Source organism: Penicillium bovifimosum (genome assembly GCF_028826915.1).
Source record: "Penicillium bovifimosum strain IBT 22155 chromosome Unknown utg000001l_segment0_segment0, whole genome shotgun sequence".
Lineage (NCBI taxonomy): Eukaryota > Fungi > Ascomycota > Eurotiomycetes > Eurotiales > Aspergillaceae > Penicillium > Penicillium bovifimosum.
Genome location: NW_026622710.1, coordinates 1,762,817 through 1,775,405, shown reverse-complemented (window position 1 = coordinate 1,775,405; position 12,589 = coordinate 1,762,817). Strand labels below are relative to the sequence as shown.

The 12,589-nt window shown below is 49.8% G+C and overlaps 3 protein-coding genes across 3 annotated transcripts; all 3 read right to left on the bottom strand.

Moving 5' to 3' along the window:
* Positions 1 to 190: 190 nt before the first annotated feature.
* Positions 191 to 1,419, bottom strand: N7515_000669 (aminoglycoside phosphotransferase family protein; the record flags this gene model as incomplete). Its single annotated transcript, XM_056661413.1, has 2 exons — positions 191 to 1,146; positions 1,206 to 1,419. 2 exons carry the CDS (start codon positions 1,417 to 1,419, stop codon positions 191 to 193), a joined length of 1,170 nt encoding a protein of 389 aa, XP_056526579.1.
* Positions 1,420 to 2,137: 718 nt separating this feature from the next.
* On the bottom strand, positions 2,138 to 4,047 carry bgt3 (uncharacterized protein; the record flags this gene model as incomplete). The annotated part of the gene is made up of 3 exons (XM_056661412.1): positions 2,138 to 2,282; positions 2,346 to 3,393; positions 3,423 to 4,047. The coding sequence occupies 3 exons, from the start codon at positions 4,045 to 4,047 to the stop codon at positions 2,138 to 2,140; spliced, it is 1,818 nt and encodes a 605-aa protein (XP_056526578.1).
* Positions 4,048 to 4,892: 845 nt separating this feature from the next.
* N7515_000667 (uncharacterized protein) lies at positions 4,893 to 8,243 on the bottom strand (the record flags this gene model as incomplete). Its single annotated transcript, XM_056661411.1, has 5 exons — positions 4,893 to 5,071; positions 5,270 to 5,962; positions 6,477 to 7,556; positions 7,684 to 7,945; positions 8,118 to 8,243. Coding segments are annotated over 5 exons (2,340 nt in total), but the record flags the coding sequence as incomplete, so codon positions are not given.
* Between the last annotated feature and the right edge of the window lie 4,346 nt (positions 8,244 to 12,589).

Sequence of the window (12,589 nt, the reverse complement as noted above, 5' to 3'; positions counted from 1 at the left end):
AATCCGAATGGTTAGAGGACCCCGAAGGAACCCGCTGCAGTGGGAAAACGACCGAACCCCGATGACGACGAAGAAGACCGCGCGGAAGAGCGACTGGCCTCACACGATCCCGATGACCCACACCCGCGCTGCCGGTGACACGGGGAGTAATCTCATAGTATGGAATTTGAAATATGCTTCAGCGACGGGCTCATACAACCCTAGTTTCCCTAACGCGATCAAGAAGCCACCACTGAGCATAGATATCCGGCGAGACGCATTCAGGCAAATATAAAAACCAGTCATCTTCCTCATAAGGGCTGAGACAGTTTGTGCACCGCACAGACTCAATATAGTCTGGATAGAAGCCGCTATATTCCCAGTCCAGTATTCCCGAAACCATATAGTTGTTGTCGACCAATTCAACCATGATATTATCCGGCCTTATATCTCCATGAGTGAAAACGATGCGGGGACCCGAATGTCCGTTTGTAGATGGTGATAATCGACGAAGAAACTTGACAAACACGCCGCCGCCTGGATGCGGGCTCGAGTACATGAATGTTTCAAACTCTTCAAGGCTGGTGATGGTTGTCTCACTCACTCGAACATGTCTCCTGAGATCTTTACAGCCTTCACCTCCGACTCCTCCTAAAGGAGTCCCTTCTGTATAAGGAAGAGTTCTCAGATCTTCCAGTATCGAGTTGAGTTGCTTGCTAAGAGAGGACTTTTGACAAGAGTCGAGTGTCTGCCAGACATCGCCCAGCGGCACAGATTGCATGTAGCTCATGAATAACAAAGAATACCGACCCATACGCACTAAACCAAGAGGCCTTGGTACTGGGATATTCGACGTATGACGCTCAAGATATTGTAAAGCGGTGTATTCAGTATAGTCCTCCATGTTTCGAATCGCTTTGATAACGATGTCAGCGGAGCATTTGAACACTGATTTCTGTCCGGCAAAGGGGGCTTTCCAGATAATTTCACTGCTTGCTAGGATCTCAATCAGTCTTTGAGAAAGTCCATTCGCCGAACCAGCAGTTTGTGACGGGGCGAGTAAGTTTGCAACCGCATCCGAAAGAGGAAATACGATTTCAGCCGGGTCGGATGGGCGAAGGGATAGTCGGATGTCTTCCTCGGCCTCGAGCTGAGCCTTGGACTTCTCTGGTAGATGATGTTAGTTAGGCGAATGAGGAGAGAAACTGAATACGGTCGGTGCTTACTCGGGGGGCGTTCGATTTCTGTTTTCTTGGCCATGAGTCGTTCCTGATATCCCATGGGGAATTGCTCGGCTAAGTTGATCTCTGGATCTTTTTTGATTGCAGCTTGCAGCTTTTTTAAGGTGAAGGCATTGAACCTCGCGGCTTCAGACTTGCTGGCAGGTTGAGCCCCCTCTGAGTCGAATGCGCTTTTTTCCGGCACCTTGTACGATGGCATTTTGAAGCCTCACGATCAGAAAATAGATAAGTCAGGACGATAATAATTAGGATGCCTGAATAAAAGGGAGTATACCTATGAGCCAAAGTGAGGATGGGTGAGAAGGGCTGGTCTCTTCGTACATTGGCACTAAACTAGATTAGGCCATTGACAAACATTCCAGTTGTTCTTGGGCTTTAGCAGATAGTTGTTCTACGTCAAAGCAGACCAAGACCCACGAATTGACTTATCCATTTAGAAAAAGGCCTTAGGTATGGAATAAATACCATGCCGAAGCAACAAACGCAACCATACCATTGAATATCCTATGCAGACAGGTTTCCACCGCGAAACAAGCATCAAGCACCGCCCCAACACAAGACGAAAGGAATGAGCAACGCATAAAAAGAGATAGAAGACTAAGATGAGAAGAAGCAAAGACAAAGGGATGATAGTGAATCCCGATTGGAGATAAAAGACACGCGCAACGATGACATGCAGGCAGAAACCCCCCGATTGCAGGTTGGAAAGCGGGATGAAGAAGTAGTGTACAAGCAAGCGAGGCGAGGCGAGAGGAGGGATCAGAGGGTTCCTGCCAATATGATGAATGGTATGAGGGAAAGAAAAAGACCAACGCCAGTTGAAAACAAAGCAATAGTAAGAGTGAAATGTGCTATGCGAAAGAAAAGTGATATGTTCATGATCATAGTCCCGTAAAGAAGAGCCACGAGGTTATTCATTAGGTGGCCGTCTTGCCGCCGCAATCGGGGATCTTGAGACCCTTCTTGATCTTGCGGCCTGGGTCCATTAGACCCCATTTATCTTCCCATTCTTTCTTCGGCTCATTGAACTCGATTTTCCAGGGTTCATCGAAGGCCTCGAACCTGTAATCAGTATTTGTCAGCAACTTGATAGAACGACGAGAAAACACTGAAATAGAGACATACCAGAAATAATCAGTTCCATTATCCAATGCCTGGCAAATCCAGTCAGACATGAAAGTATTCATGTTCTCGATGCTGGCAATGGCACCGGGCGTGTCGTCATCACAGACTTTGCTATCACCGCAGTCCTTGCCACCACCGCTAGGCCATCCAACCTCGGAGATGATCTGCTTCTTGTTTGTACCCTTCGTCAGGGGAGTGTCGTGGTTCTGCCAGAAGTCCCATGTCCATGAAGCAGCGATGTCGACATTGACACCGGCGAAGAAGGGGTGGACGTTGGACATGACGACATCCACGACATCCACCAACTCCGCATTCCAATTATCACCGAGGTCGGACGTGGCAATGGGGAGATCCAAATTGCGCTTCTTGACCTCTTTGGTAACATCTTTGATGTACGAGATCAAGGTCGTCTGGGCAGTCTGCTTGCTATCCCCAGCGCGGTAGAGTGCTTCGTTGCCGACGATGATACCCTTGTAAATAGAGGTGTCCTTGGTATCGTCGAGAATCTTATAAAGTTGCTTCAACTGTCGATCAACTGAGGTGGTATTCTGATCGATCCACACACCAAGCCAAAGTTTCATATCCTTGAGCTCCAGACGATCAATCGCATGCAGGACCATCTCCGTCTGGTTGCAGTCCGTCCCGTACAGACGCACCGTGTTAGTGAGCTGCGACAAAACAGCCATGTCACGGGTGACATTGTTCTGGGACGGAGGCCATTTCAGACAATTTGGGTACTGCACGCCCCACGGGGTATAGTCCATCCCGGGGAAGACCTTGTGGAGATCCTTGTTGTTCATCAACTCCTTAATCTCCGCCGAATCCTTGTCCAGATCCCCATTCTTCTTCGTATCGCCCGAGGCGGTGCCGTCATTCAAACCCTTCGAATTATCCTCCTTGTGCCGACTGCCAATGGTACCACCGACCGCACCACCGATAATAGCCCCGAGGATGATAAAGCCCAGAACGATCCCAACAATCCAGCCCATCTTCTTCCGCCCCTGCGCGCCATTACCCGTCGACCTCTTAGACCCCTCTTCGCCACTCTCTAACCCACTACCAGGCACAGAGTCATACGCCACATCGGCATTCTTCTCCCTCCCAAAGAAGCCCCCAAAAGTCCACCTCCAGCCGCCCCGGCCGCCGCAGGCGCAGCACGGTTCCGCGCAGGGACAAAGTCTTCATCCCCATCATCGGCGATGTCATCGGGATTGATATTCGACATCTCGCCATTGCTGTACGCAGTCGAGTGACGCTGGTACGGCCCGTCCGCGATACCAGCATACGGCGTGGGGTACTGGTAAGGACTGTGACTGGGATCGCTGAGTTGCAACGAGGAGTGTCCGGGAGACTGTAGCGCCGGCGAGGCCGCCCCGCCTCGCGCCATATTCCAGGCGTGGCTGTGTTCCGGACGGAAAGACTCGGCGCTGGTGTATGCTGCGGGTGGTACGTAGAGAGAGTCAGAACCGGTGGTATGGAAGTCCCGCTCTGCTGGGCCGGAGTAGCTGTCGGTTGGTACGCCCCGAGATGCCTCGATGCCGCTTTGGCGGCTGTGTGTGTTGGCAATTCCTAGGGCGATTCCGCTAATTCCACCACCCGGTGAGCTGGGACCGAGGTTGTCGACGCCTGGGGTGACGGTGTTGTTCTCGCGGGCTTCGTAAGCATAGCGATGGGCTGGGGGTGGGGGAATGTCCGAGTCCATGTCGTATGTAGGCATGTCTCGGTTTGCAATTAGGCCCTTTCAGTCCGGTATCGACCAGACGTTGTAAAATGAGCCGAGACGAGTGAAATTGTAGACAGATGAAGGGAAAATGCCTAGAGAATTGGTGAAGAGACAAGAAACTCGAGGCAAACGAAATACTCGAAATGGGAAAATAGGGCAGATTTAATCGAGTGTGAAGGAGTCGAATGCCTGAAACCGAAGAAATGAAGGGCAAAGACAAAGACAAAAGACAAATGGAAGCGGAAAGATCAACAAGGCGGTGGGCCGGACAACGGCTTTGTACGCGTATGAGCTAGACAGTGAGTCAGTGACCTCGCTTGATTCTGTTTCTTGTTTCTTGATTCTTGATTCTTTGTTACTTGTCACTTGGAATTCTTCTTCTTTTCCTTTTTCCTTTCTTTCTTTCTATATCATTCCAGGAATTCTGCCATTAATCCCACGAGCTATCCAGGGTCCAAGTCCCACATGTGGGGTTGTTGCTATTTTTAGTCGGAATGTGCACGTTCATTTCAGTCCTCATCTTCTGCTCTCTCACACAACACTCTCTCTCTCTCTTTAATAGTAAAACCAATTCATAATCTCGTTCATCGTTATACTGGTATCATCGACACATCCTATGAGACATTTCAGATCGCATCCCATCGTATCCCATCCGCCAATCCATTCCATAAAATCCTTCGATCCATTGTTTTTCGAATATTTCTGTGTTCGGCCTGTCCCGAACCGGCGTAAAACCCCCCTCGTCAACGCCTCATCCCTAGACGCCGCAAAAATCAAACCCAAAACATCACCATACGCAAGCAAACGCAAAAGCAAGATCCGTTCTAGACTTCGACCTCTTCGGCAGTCCGCTGTGTAGCTGTCTCCCCCGTGGATTCCAGACGACGACCGCGCTCGAGGAACCGTCGCTTGCCACGACGAGTATCGAAATGATCGGGGATATCCCCAGCGTCCTGTCCTGCAGCGAGCATGCTGCTCCGCATTTTATCGCGGTAGGCATCCACTATTTTTGTAAGGTTAGCAAGTCTCTCTTTTGTCTCAGCCTCCTCAGCAGAGGGTCAAATTGTAGGGCACGTGGGTTGCCGGGTAGATACCACACCACACGTAGTGAGATCACGGTACCCGAACCGAGGGAATAATAATAGAAGCAGAACAAAGGAAAAAGGTAAAAAGGCAAAACGGAAAAACGGAAAAAGCTTACATGACCGCTGCAAAAATAACATCCGACCCGCAAACACACGGCTCTGGCTCCAGCTCATGCGGTAGCCCAGGTCATTAAGCAATAAATCCTTACGGTGTTTTCTGCGGGAAATTTTGGGCACCTCGATATCGGCATCGGCGTCCAGCGAAGGCGCAGGGACCGTTGTACGGCCGACCGTCGCCGCCTCAGGGTCGTCTCCCTGCTCTGCGTCGTCGCGGAAGAAGCGCTTTGCGGGCACGACGCGGTTCTCATCGCGCATCTGGATGGGGAAATAGGTGTGTGGATAGACGGCGTTGGACTCTCGGTATGAGTCTGGGATTTCGTCCATGTTGACTTTGTCGAGGACGACTTTGACACGCACGCGGCAGCCACGTTGTGGATCGTCGACGAGGATGAATTTGCGCCGTTTCCCGTCTGGGAGGTGGCTGAAGAGGTCGTCGTTTGTTGGACCTTGCTCCTCGAGGTCGTGGTCGGAGGAGACCATGCGGGCTGAGGTTGCTATGGTTGGGTGTCGGCTCAGTGAGGAGAGGTTGTCGTCGCGGAGTAGCGGGGGCATGGAGGGCCCGCTGGCGCTGCCGCCTGGGGTAAGGGATGTTGGTGTGTCCTGGAAAATGTGGGCGGGGCGGAGGTCGGGGATTGAGGGTTGTGGGAGGCGTGTGTCAACATTTCGGTGAGTGTCTGGGTAGTCTGTGCCTATGGGATGAACAAAGGAGCCAGAATTAGCCTACGCTGTACAACTGCATGTTTGACATGTCGGGGAGAAAAAGGAGGTCGAGTTCCAAGGAAACAAGAGCCAAGGCATGAGAAAGCGCGGCAGCACCAGATGATAAAAGGTGACAAAGCAGTGAAGTAAAGCGAACAGGGTATGGAAATAAACAGAAGCCAGGTAAGAACGCTGACTGGGTGCAGACCAGGTAGGGATACAGGAGAGAGTACACACATCTCATACAGCCATTGACACATCCTCATACACACATACACCCACAGAGACAGATAGGCAACAAGACCAGACAAGACACAGAACTCCCACATATACGCACGTACACAAGACATGAATCCGGTCCACCCAAAGCCCAAAGACAATACACGATTGAATGATCACATCGCTCTTTAGCCAAAAGAAAAGGCAGACAAAAGAAAAAGAAAGAAAGACAGAATGGACATTGTCGAAACAAGGGCAAATCACATCACATGTGGTGGAACATACCGCTGACTTCATCGTTAGGACTGCCCTCAGGTTGGTGATGATGATGCATCTGGGGTGGTGCCATTGACATAGGACCCAGACTTGGACGGTGAGTAGGAGCCGCGATATTACCCGCCATACCCGGCGCAGGCAGAGAACTTGGGCCAGCAGGACCCTGCTGCGGTATATGAGTCGGAGCAGGTTGCGACTGTCTTCGGTTGTTGATCTTCGCCATGCGACGGACCCTTCTGCTGCGCAGTCTGGGGTCCTGATTGCTATTTCGCCAGCTGTCAACGGCACGCTGAATCAATCCTCGCTTGCCCCTCAGAGCGGGATTCAGCTCTGCCAGCGCCCAGCCGACAGCGTTACATTCTGTCTCGTAGACCAGTCGGTTCCCGCGGTATTGGTCCTTACTGCAACAGGCGCGCGGGTAGACGCAGTTCTCTGTCTTAAATTCTTGCGAGAGCGTGTCCACTATGACGGACTCCACGTCACACCGGATCGTGTATTCCATCTTCACTCGGTCTCGGGAGTATTCAAAGGCAATCCACTGCACGCCATTGCTGTCTTGTCGCACGACCAGCGGCGTTGTTGCCGGGATGGGACCTGGTGCTGCGCTGGACGTGGTGCCGCCCATTTGTGGGCTTCCGTGGGGGTTGTTGGTGGAAATTGTGTGGCTATTGTTTGCTGCTGCAAGAGGCGGATTGAGCATTGATTGCTGGGAAGGGGCGGGGTGCTGAGAGGTATCGAGTTTCATGATGGGACTGCTAGACATCCCCGTCGTTGGGAGGTGGGGGGATTGGTGTGGTGGCAGCTGGGATGGGGCTTTCTGAGGAGGCATCATCAACGATTGTGTGGTGAGAGGATGCTGCTGGGAAGAATGGTGGGCGGCATATGGTGACGGCTGAACGGGGTTCATGGGAGAGTACGGGTAACCGAACATCTGCGGTGGCATCTGGGGTGACTGCGCATACATGTTACGGCCATGTTGTTCGTGGGATTGAGAAGCTACCGAGGCTGGTGAGCTTGATTGAGGGGTGTGATAGATAGGAGGATAAGGTCTCTGCATTTGTGCGGTAGATGCCATGAGGTCAGGTGGCCCTAATCCTTGGGTGTTAGTAGATGTTTTCCATAGGCTGTGATATAACCCTGGCATAACAAAAAGACGAGTGCGTCGTATTTGAACACTGGCAAAATCATCTGAAAGCTAATAAAAGAGCCGGCTTACCACTAGAAGGGTAATGTGCTGACGCTGAAGCTGTTGAATATGGAGGGTAATAGGATGATTCTGAAGGTGATGGTCCGTAGGGATTATGAGGGTGCAAGACTCCGTTGCCTAAGGAGTGCGATGGAGGATATGCGTTAGAAGTAACAGCCGAGGGCTGAACAGGTGAGGCCGGGCCTTGCTTCTGTGGTTGGCCTATAGTTGATCGAGGTTGTATTGCCTGAGACTGTTGAGAACTGGGATGTCCAGAATTGGCGTGTCGAAGCTGTAGCAGAAACACATATTAGTGACTGGGATTCGATAGCCAGCCCAAAGAATCGCCAAGAAAAAAGAAGAAGAACAGACACGACAAGCAAGGTTCGTGCCAGACAATGAACGGTGTCACAACAACCCGAGAACGTGGACGCAGAAAAGGAAACAAAAGGAAACTTGCGAACACAGCCAGGAGTGTCCGGAGTGACATCAGCGCATGACCCCCGGTCAAGCGTGGGGATTTGAATCTTGCAGGTATGCTGAATCTCAACATCATAGAGGGTTGGACTGGGCCACAGATCAATGGAATCCTCGAACAGGGATGGGACAAGGTGCGTGACGAATGGACCAGGTTATAGCCGGGATTGTCCGTCCAGGATGAAAGAAAAGGTATGGATCTGTGTAGCGTTGTGCACCCTTGATATCACAAATAGTTCCTTTCTTCCGAGGGGGCAATGGCTGAAGATTCCTCCCAGGAAGATGGCACTCCCCAGCCGCTACACGGACTATGCATTGCGCTCGATTTGCTTTCTCCTCTCGATTGGCATCTCTCCTCGTATAACCGGAGTGGAGATAAAGGTTCGCGAAGAGCTGCGTTCAACCGGGAGAGAGCTCCATAAGCCACAGCCAAGTTGATCAGTGTCGGGTTTTTTTAATAGCTCGGCATCGCTGTCCGAATTGGCGGCTGTTCTCTGGCCGAGGCATTGGTGTTCCAGGTTCCTTTTCTCCATGGTGTCCAATATAGAGGTTCGACGAGGAAGTGGCAAGCCAGCTGGTATATAGTTCCAAGGCGGAATAGGCACCCAATGTGGGCGAGAGATGTAGAGGAATTCACCTCATATAGAGCTTTCCAAATCACATATGGATAGGACCAAGAGAGATAGCGGAATGATATTTGAAGTAGGAAAGCTTTCACACAATCTCTAACGCAGGGCATTTGAAAGGAAACAGAATCGGAAAGAAAAGGTACCGGGCACGAGAGATGCGAAAATGGTACTCACCGAATCATCAATGGAAGCTTCCTTGTACTTCGCTGGAGGACCGAGGTCAGACTGTACCATGCCTGTTACAAACGACCTCTCTCGCGGCCCAGGACGGAATCTGGCTTCGACACTGACAATACGTAGGGTCTGACAAGATCGAAGGGAGAAAGTCCTGCGATTTTCTTGGAGAAACGTGGGAACAAATGGGATAAAAAGTAGACCACGAGGGTGATCCCGAACTGAGGCTAAACAAATAGCTGCGCGACACACAACCTAGGTCTTGACTGGGGTTCAGGGGGCCGTGTTCGAATGTGAAGGCAAGTGGAGGGTCCAGGGTTATTTAGCTGCACTCGTGAGACCTCATCCTTAGTTTATTCTAATTTATTTTATATTTTTTTTGCTCCGGAGGCAAACCTCGAGGCTCTGGGAAGGAATCAAAGAAGCTAGATTGGGGGATGAGAAAAACAAAAATGATAATCGATTAATGAATATTTTATAAGACAAAGAAAGAATTTAAAAAAAAGATTAAAAGCAAAATAAAGAGAGAAACAGAAAGAAAGAAAGAAAAAAAGAAAAAAAGAAAAGCCCAATTAGGAATGGTAAGAACCTGAGGTGTATCAGGAACTAGAAAGTGTAACAATGACCAGGAGGAGATTACAACTTCGAGTCCGGTAAACATCCGAGAAGTGAAATTAAATGTGTCATGAAAGAATGATATGCAGAATATAGAGTGGGGAAAAACGATGTACATCGAACTTTACCTTGAATCGACTATTTAGGGCATTGGGGATTTCAACGGTTTCTCGGATCCAGTGGAGTGATCGTGATACGTCGATGTATATAAGACCCCTCCTGGTAATTGCATCGATATTAGAAAATAAGATTCTTAACTCAAGGAGAAAAGAGAATAGAAAAGCCTCGGCTGTTTCTTCTACCTACGTGTCTTGTAATATCGTGGTACAAGATAATCGTTATTAGATGCACTGGTAGCCTGGAAAGTCGTTTGCCAGGATGATGAGATCTCATAATATCAAACGGCAAGTCTAGAATACCTACAGCCGATGAAGATTTCCCTGTGGACCTCGGGATGGATTCAAGGATTAAGAAGCTAGTTGACGTTGCCCTCGGATCGTGCAGAGACCAGTTTCAGGTACAGAGTACGAAGTGTCCTTCGGAGTATATCGAAGATCGACAAAGTGGGTAAAAAAGGAAGAGAGAAATAATCATATAATTCTTTAGTTCCTTAACATCTGGAGAGAAGGCGCGTATTAACTAGTAGTCTGGAGTCCTGGACACAAGTTACACCAATCCCTCAGCTACTTGTTTCCACGCCCCAATTGTCTCTGTTCAAAACTCCACCCTCTCCCCGAGTCTAAATAAACTCGAAACAGCCTAACGGCGCCCATCACCAGTTTCCTTCTCTCGTTGTCTCTGTGTTCATGGCAGAAATCCCCGTGTAACCCTGCCCAGCCTCATCGGTCGATCCCATGAACTACAGTACATACCTAAGGGTATAATCGGGCCATGCTGCTTCCCGGGGAGATTGGAGGGGATAGCAGATCCCATAACGAAACACGATCGAGTCCCTTCTTTTCGGACGCTAATTCCAGAGAAGCATCGATTCCGTACCGACAACCAATTGACTGTTGAAATTCCAATCCAACCATGCGGGCCTCTACCCGGGTTCGCTCTATCCCGCAACTATTCTAGTGGCATCTTAGTTGGTCTTGGCAGTGGTTGATTGTGATTCGATTCGAAACAGAGAGGAAGGAAGAAAAAGAAAAGAGCAACATGCAAGCCCAAGCCCCAACCTCATCACCCTCTTACCTTTCCCAATTATCTCCGGCTACTGATACCGGCCGATGCATAACACTTGGATTGCAAGTAGTTCAGTGACTTTCGCCCCTGCGCTTCATGTGAAATGGTCGGAACGCTAAATTGGTGCCTAAACACCAAGTGGACATTTCTACCTCTATATTAGCTCTCACTTGATTTTGACCAATCCCTATACTACTCGGCTACCCATGTCCTTTGTACTCTTCTTTGTGTAGTGGGGACGTCCGGGAGGAGTACACTAGTTGGCAATCTCCAGAGGTCAAGGGTAAACGAAACGTCCATACTCATAGTCGAAGAGTGTTGGTTAGCACCTGTAAGTTGTATGCAATATTCCATCCTCTTATCATATTCTCGTATAGAATAGAAGAGGGGAACAGCCTCGTGAGGCTCCCCGCCGGCGCCTACTTGCTTAAGGGCAAATACTACGGGGAGAGAAAAAAGAATATGGTTCAGATTGTTGCGCAGTGACTTTGCATAAAGTGAAATTGCAGGTGTACAGGACCCCAATCTCGGCGGTTTCCTATGTAGACAAGGCGCACACGAGGTAAAAAGCAAAAAGCAAAAAAGCAAAGAGAAAAGCAAAACTAAACTATACTCTTTCGGGAGTGCTTCCAGAATGAATAAGGCTAGTCTCATCCAAGTGAACGAAACCTCCACGGAGACCATGTTTCAATGCGCCATTGAGTTATTGCCCACTTGATCGTCGAGTGTGCGCGGGGATGCGAGTTCGAGTTATGTATTCGAGGCCCGTCGAGAATTCAGAAACTCAGCCCTGATGGTTGGAGCTAAGGTTGGAGCTAAAATCGCAAGCACGGTTGCATGTCCACACCCCCTTTTTTTTTTTTTCTTTTTTCTTTCTTTCCGGTTCTGTCTCTCTCGTTCCCTTTCCTTGGGACCCCATCTCCACGGCAGACTTCACTTGGCACACAGGATGATCGATGCAGGGTGCTAGGATCACGCGGTCTTCCGTTAAGCCGTACCCGCAGTTACGATGTAAAGGGGACCTCGAATTTCTCTCCGATATCTCCATGATCAGAGCGGACGGGTGCTGGGAAATTGTGATAGCGTGCCGGACCCACATGGTCCATGCAGACTACAAAGTAACTGGATCTGGCATGAGGTATATACGCAAGTATTTCTTTCGTTTCTGATTTTATTTTCGAGTTACTTTGTATAAAAACACACTGTCTTTTGACTATCATCTCAATTCCAACCAACGCTGAGACGAAGTCAAAGAGTCTACCTTCACCTGACAACTGGTACGTTACACAGTGTCACTGACCAAAGTGGCTGGGGCGAAACCGACGGGGCAATCGGGGACGAACCAGAGGGCAAACCCCTGGGCGGATCAACCGACAATCCTGGCCCCCTTTTTTGCTCTAAAGTGTGCCACTACCGCCCCGGATCGACTGTGGACTCGCCAAAGGTCCAGAGCATTGTTTGTAAAGCGGAACCCACCTCGGCTGCCATAATTTGTCTAGACGTTGAGGTCTTCGCTAAATTAAAAAGACCGACTAAAAAAGAATAAACTTCTCTTTGTGCCGGTCTCCCGTCGGTCTCATTGGATCTCTGTCGATCCAAGGACAACAACACGTCATGTTCGGACAGACAAAGAAAGTGGCCTGTGCGAGAAGATGTAACACCGTTGTGATTTGGTCTTTTTGGGGTCTTTTACGCAGTATGCGGGAGGGAAACAAAACCCTAACCCCGATGAAGTAAGAGAGGAAAAGCATACCTGCAGAGACCTCGCTATCAAGGGGGGGAGGGGGGGGGGCCTTAACCTAAGCTCCAGCTGTCTGCTGATATCGCGGAGAATACAAAATCCCCTATGACTGCAT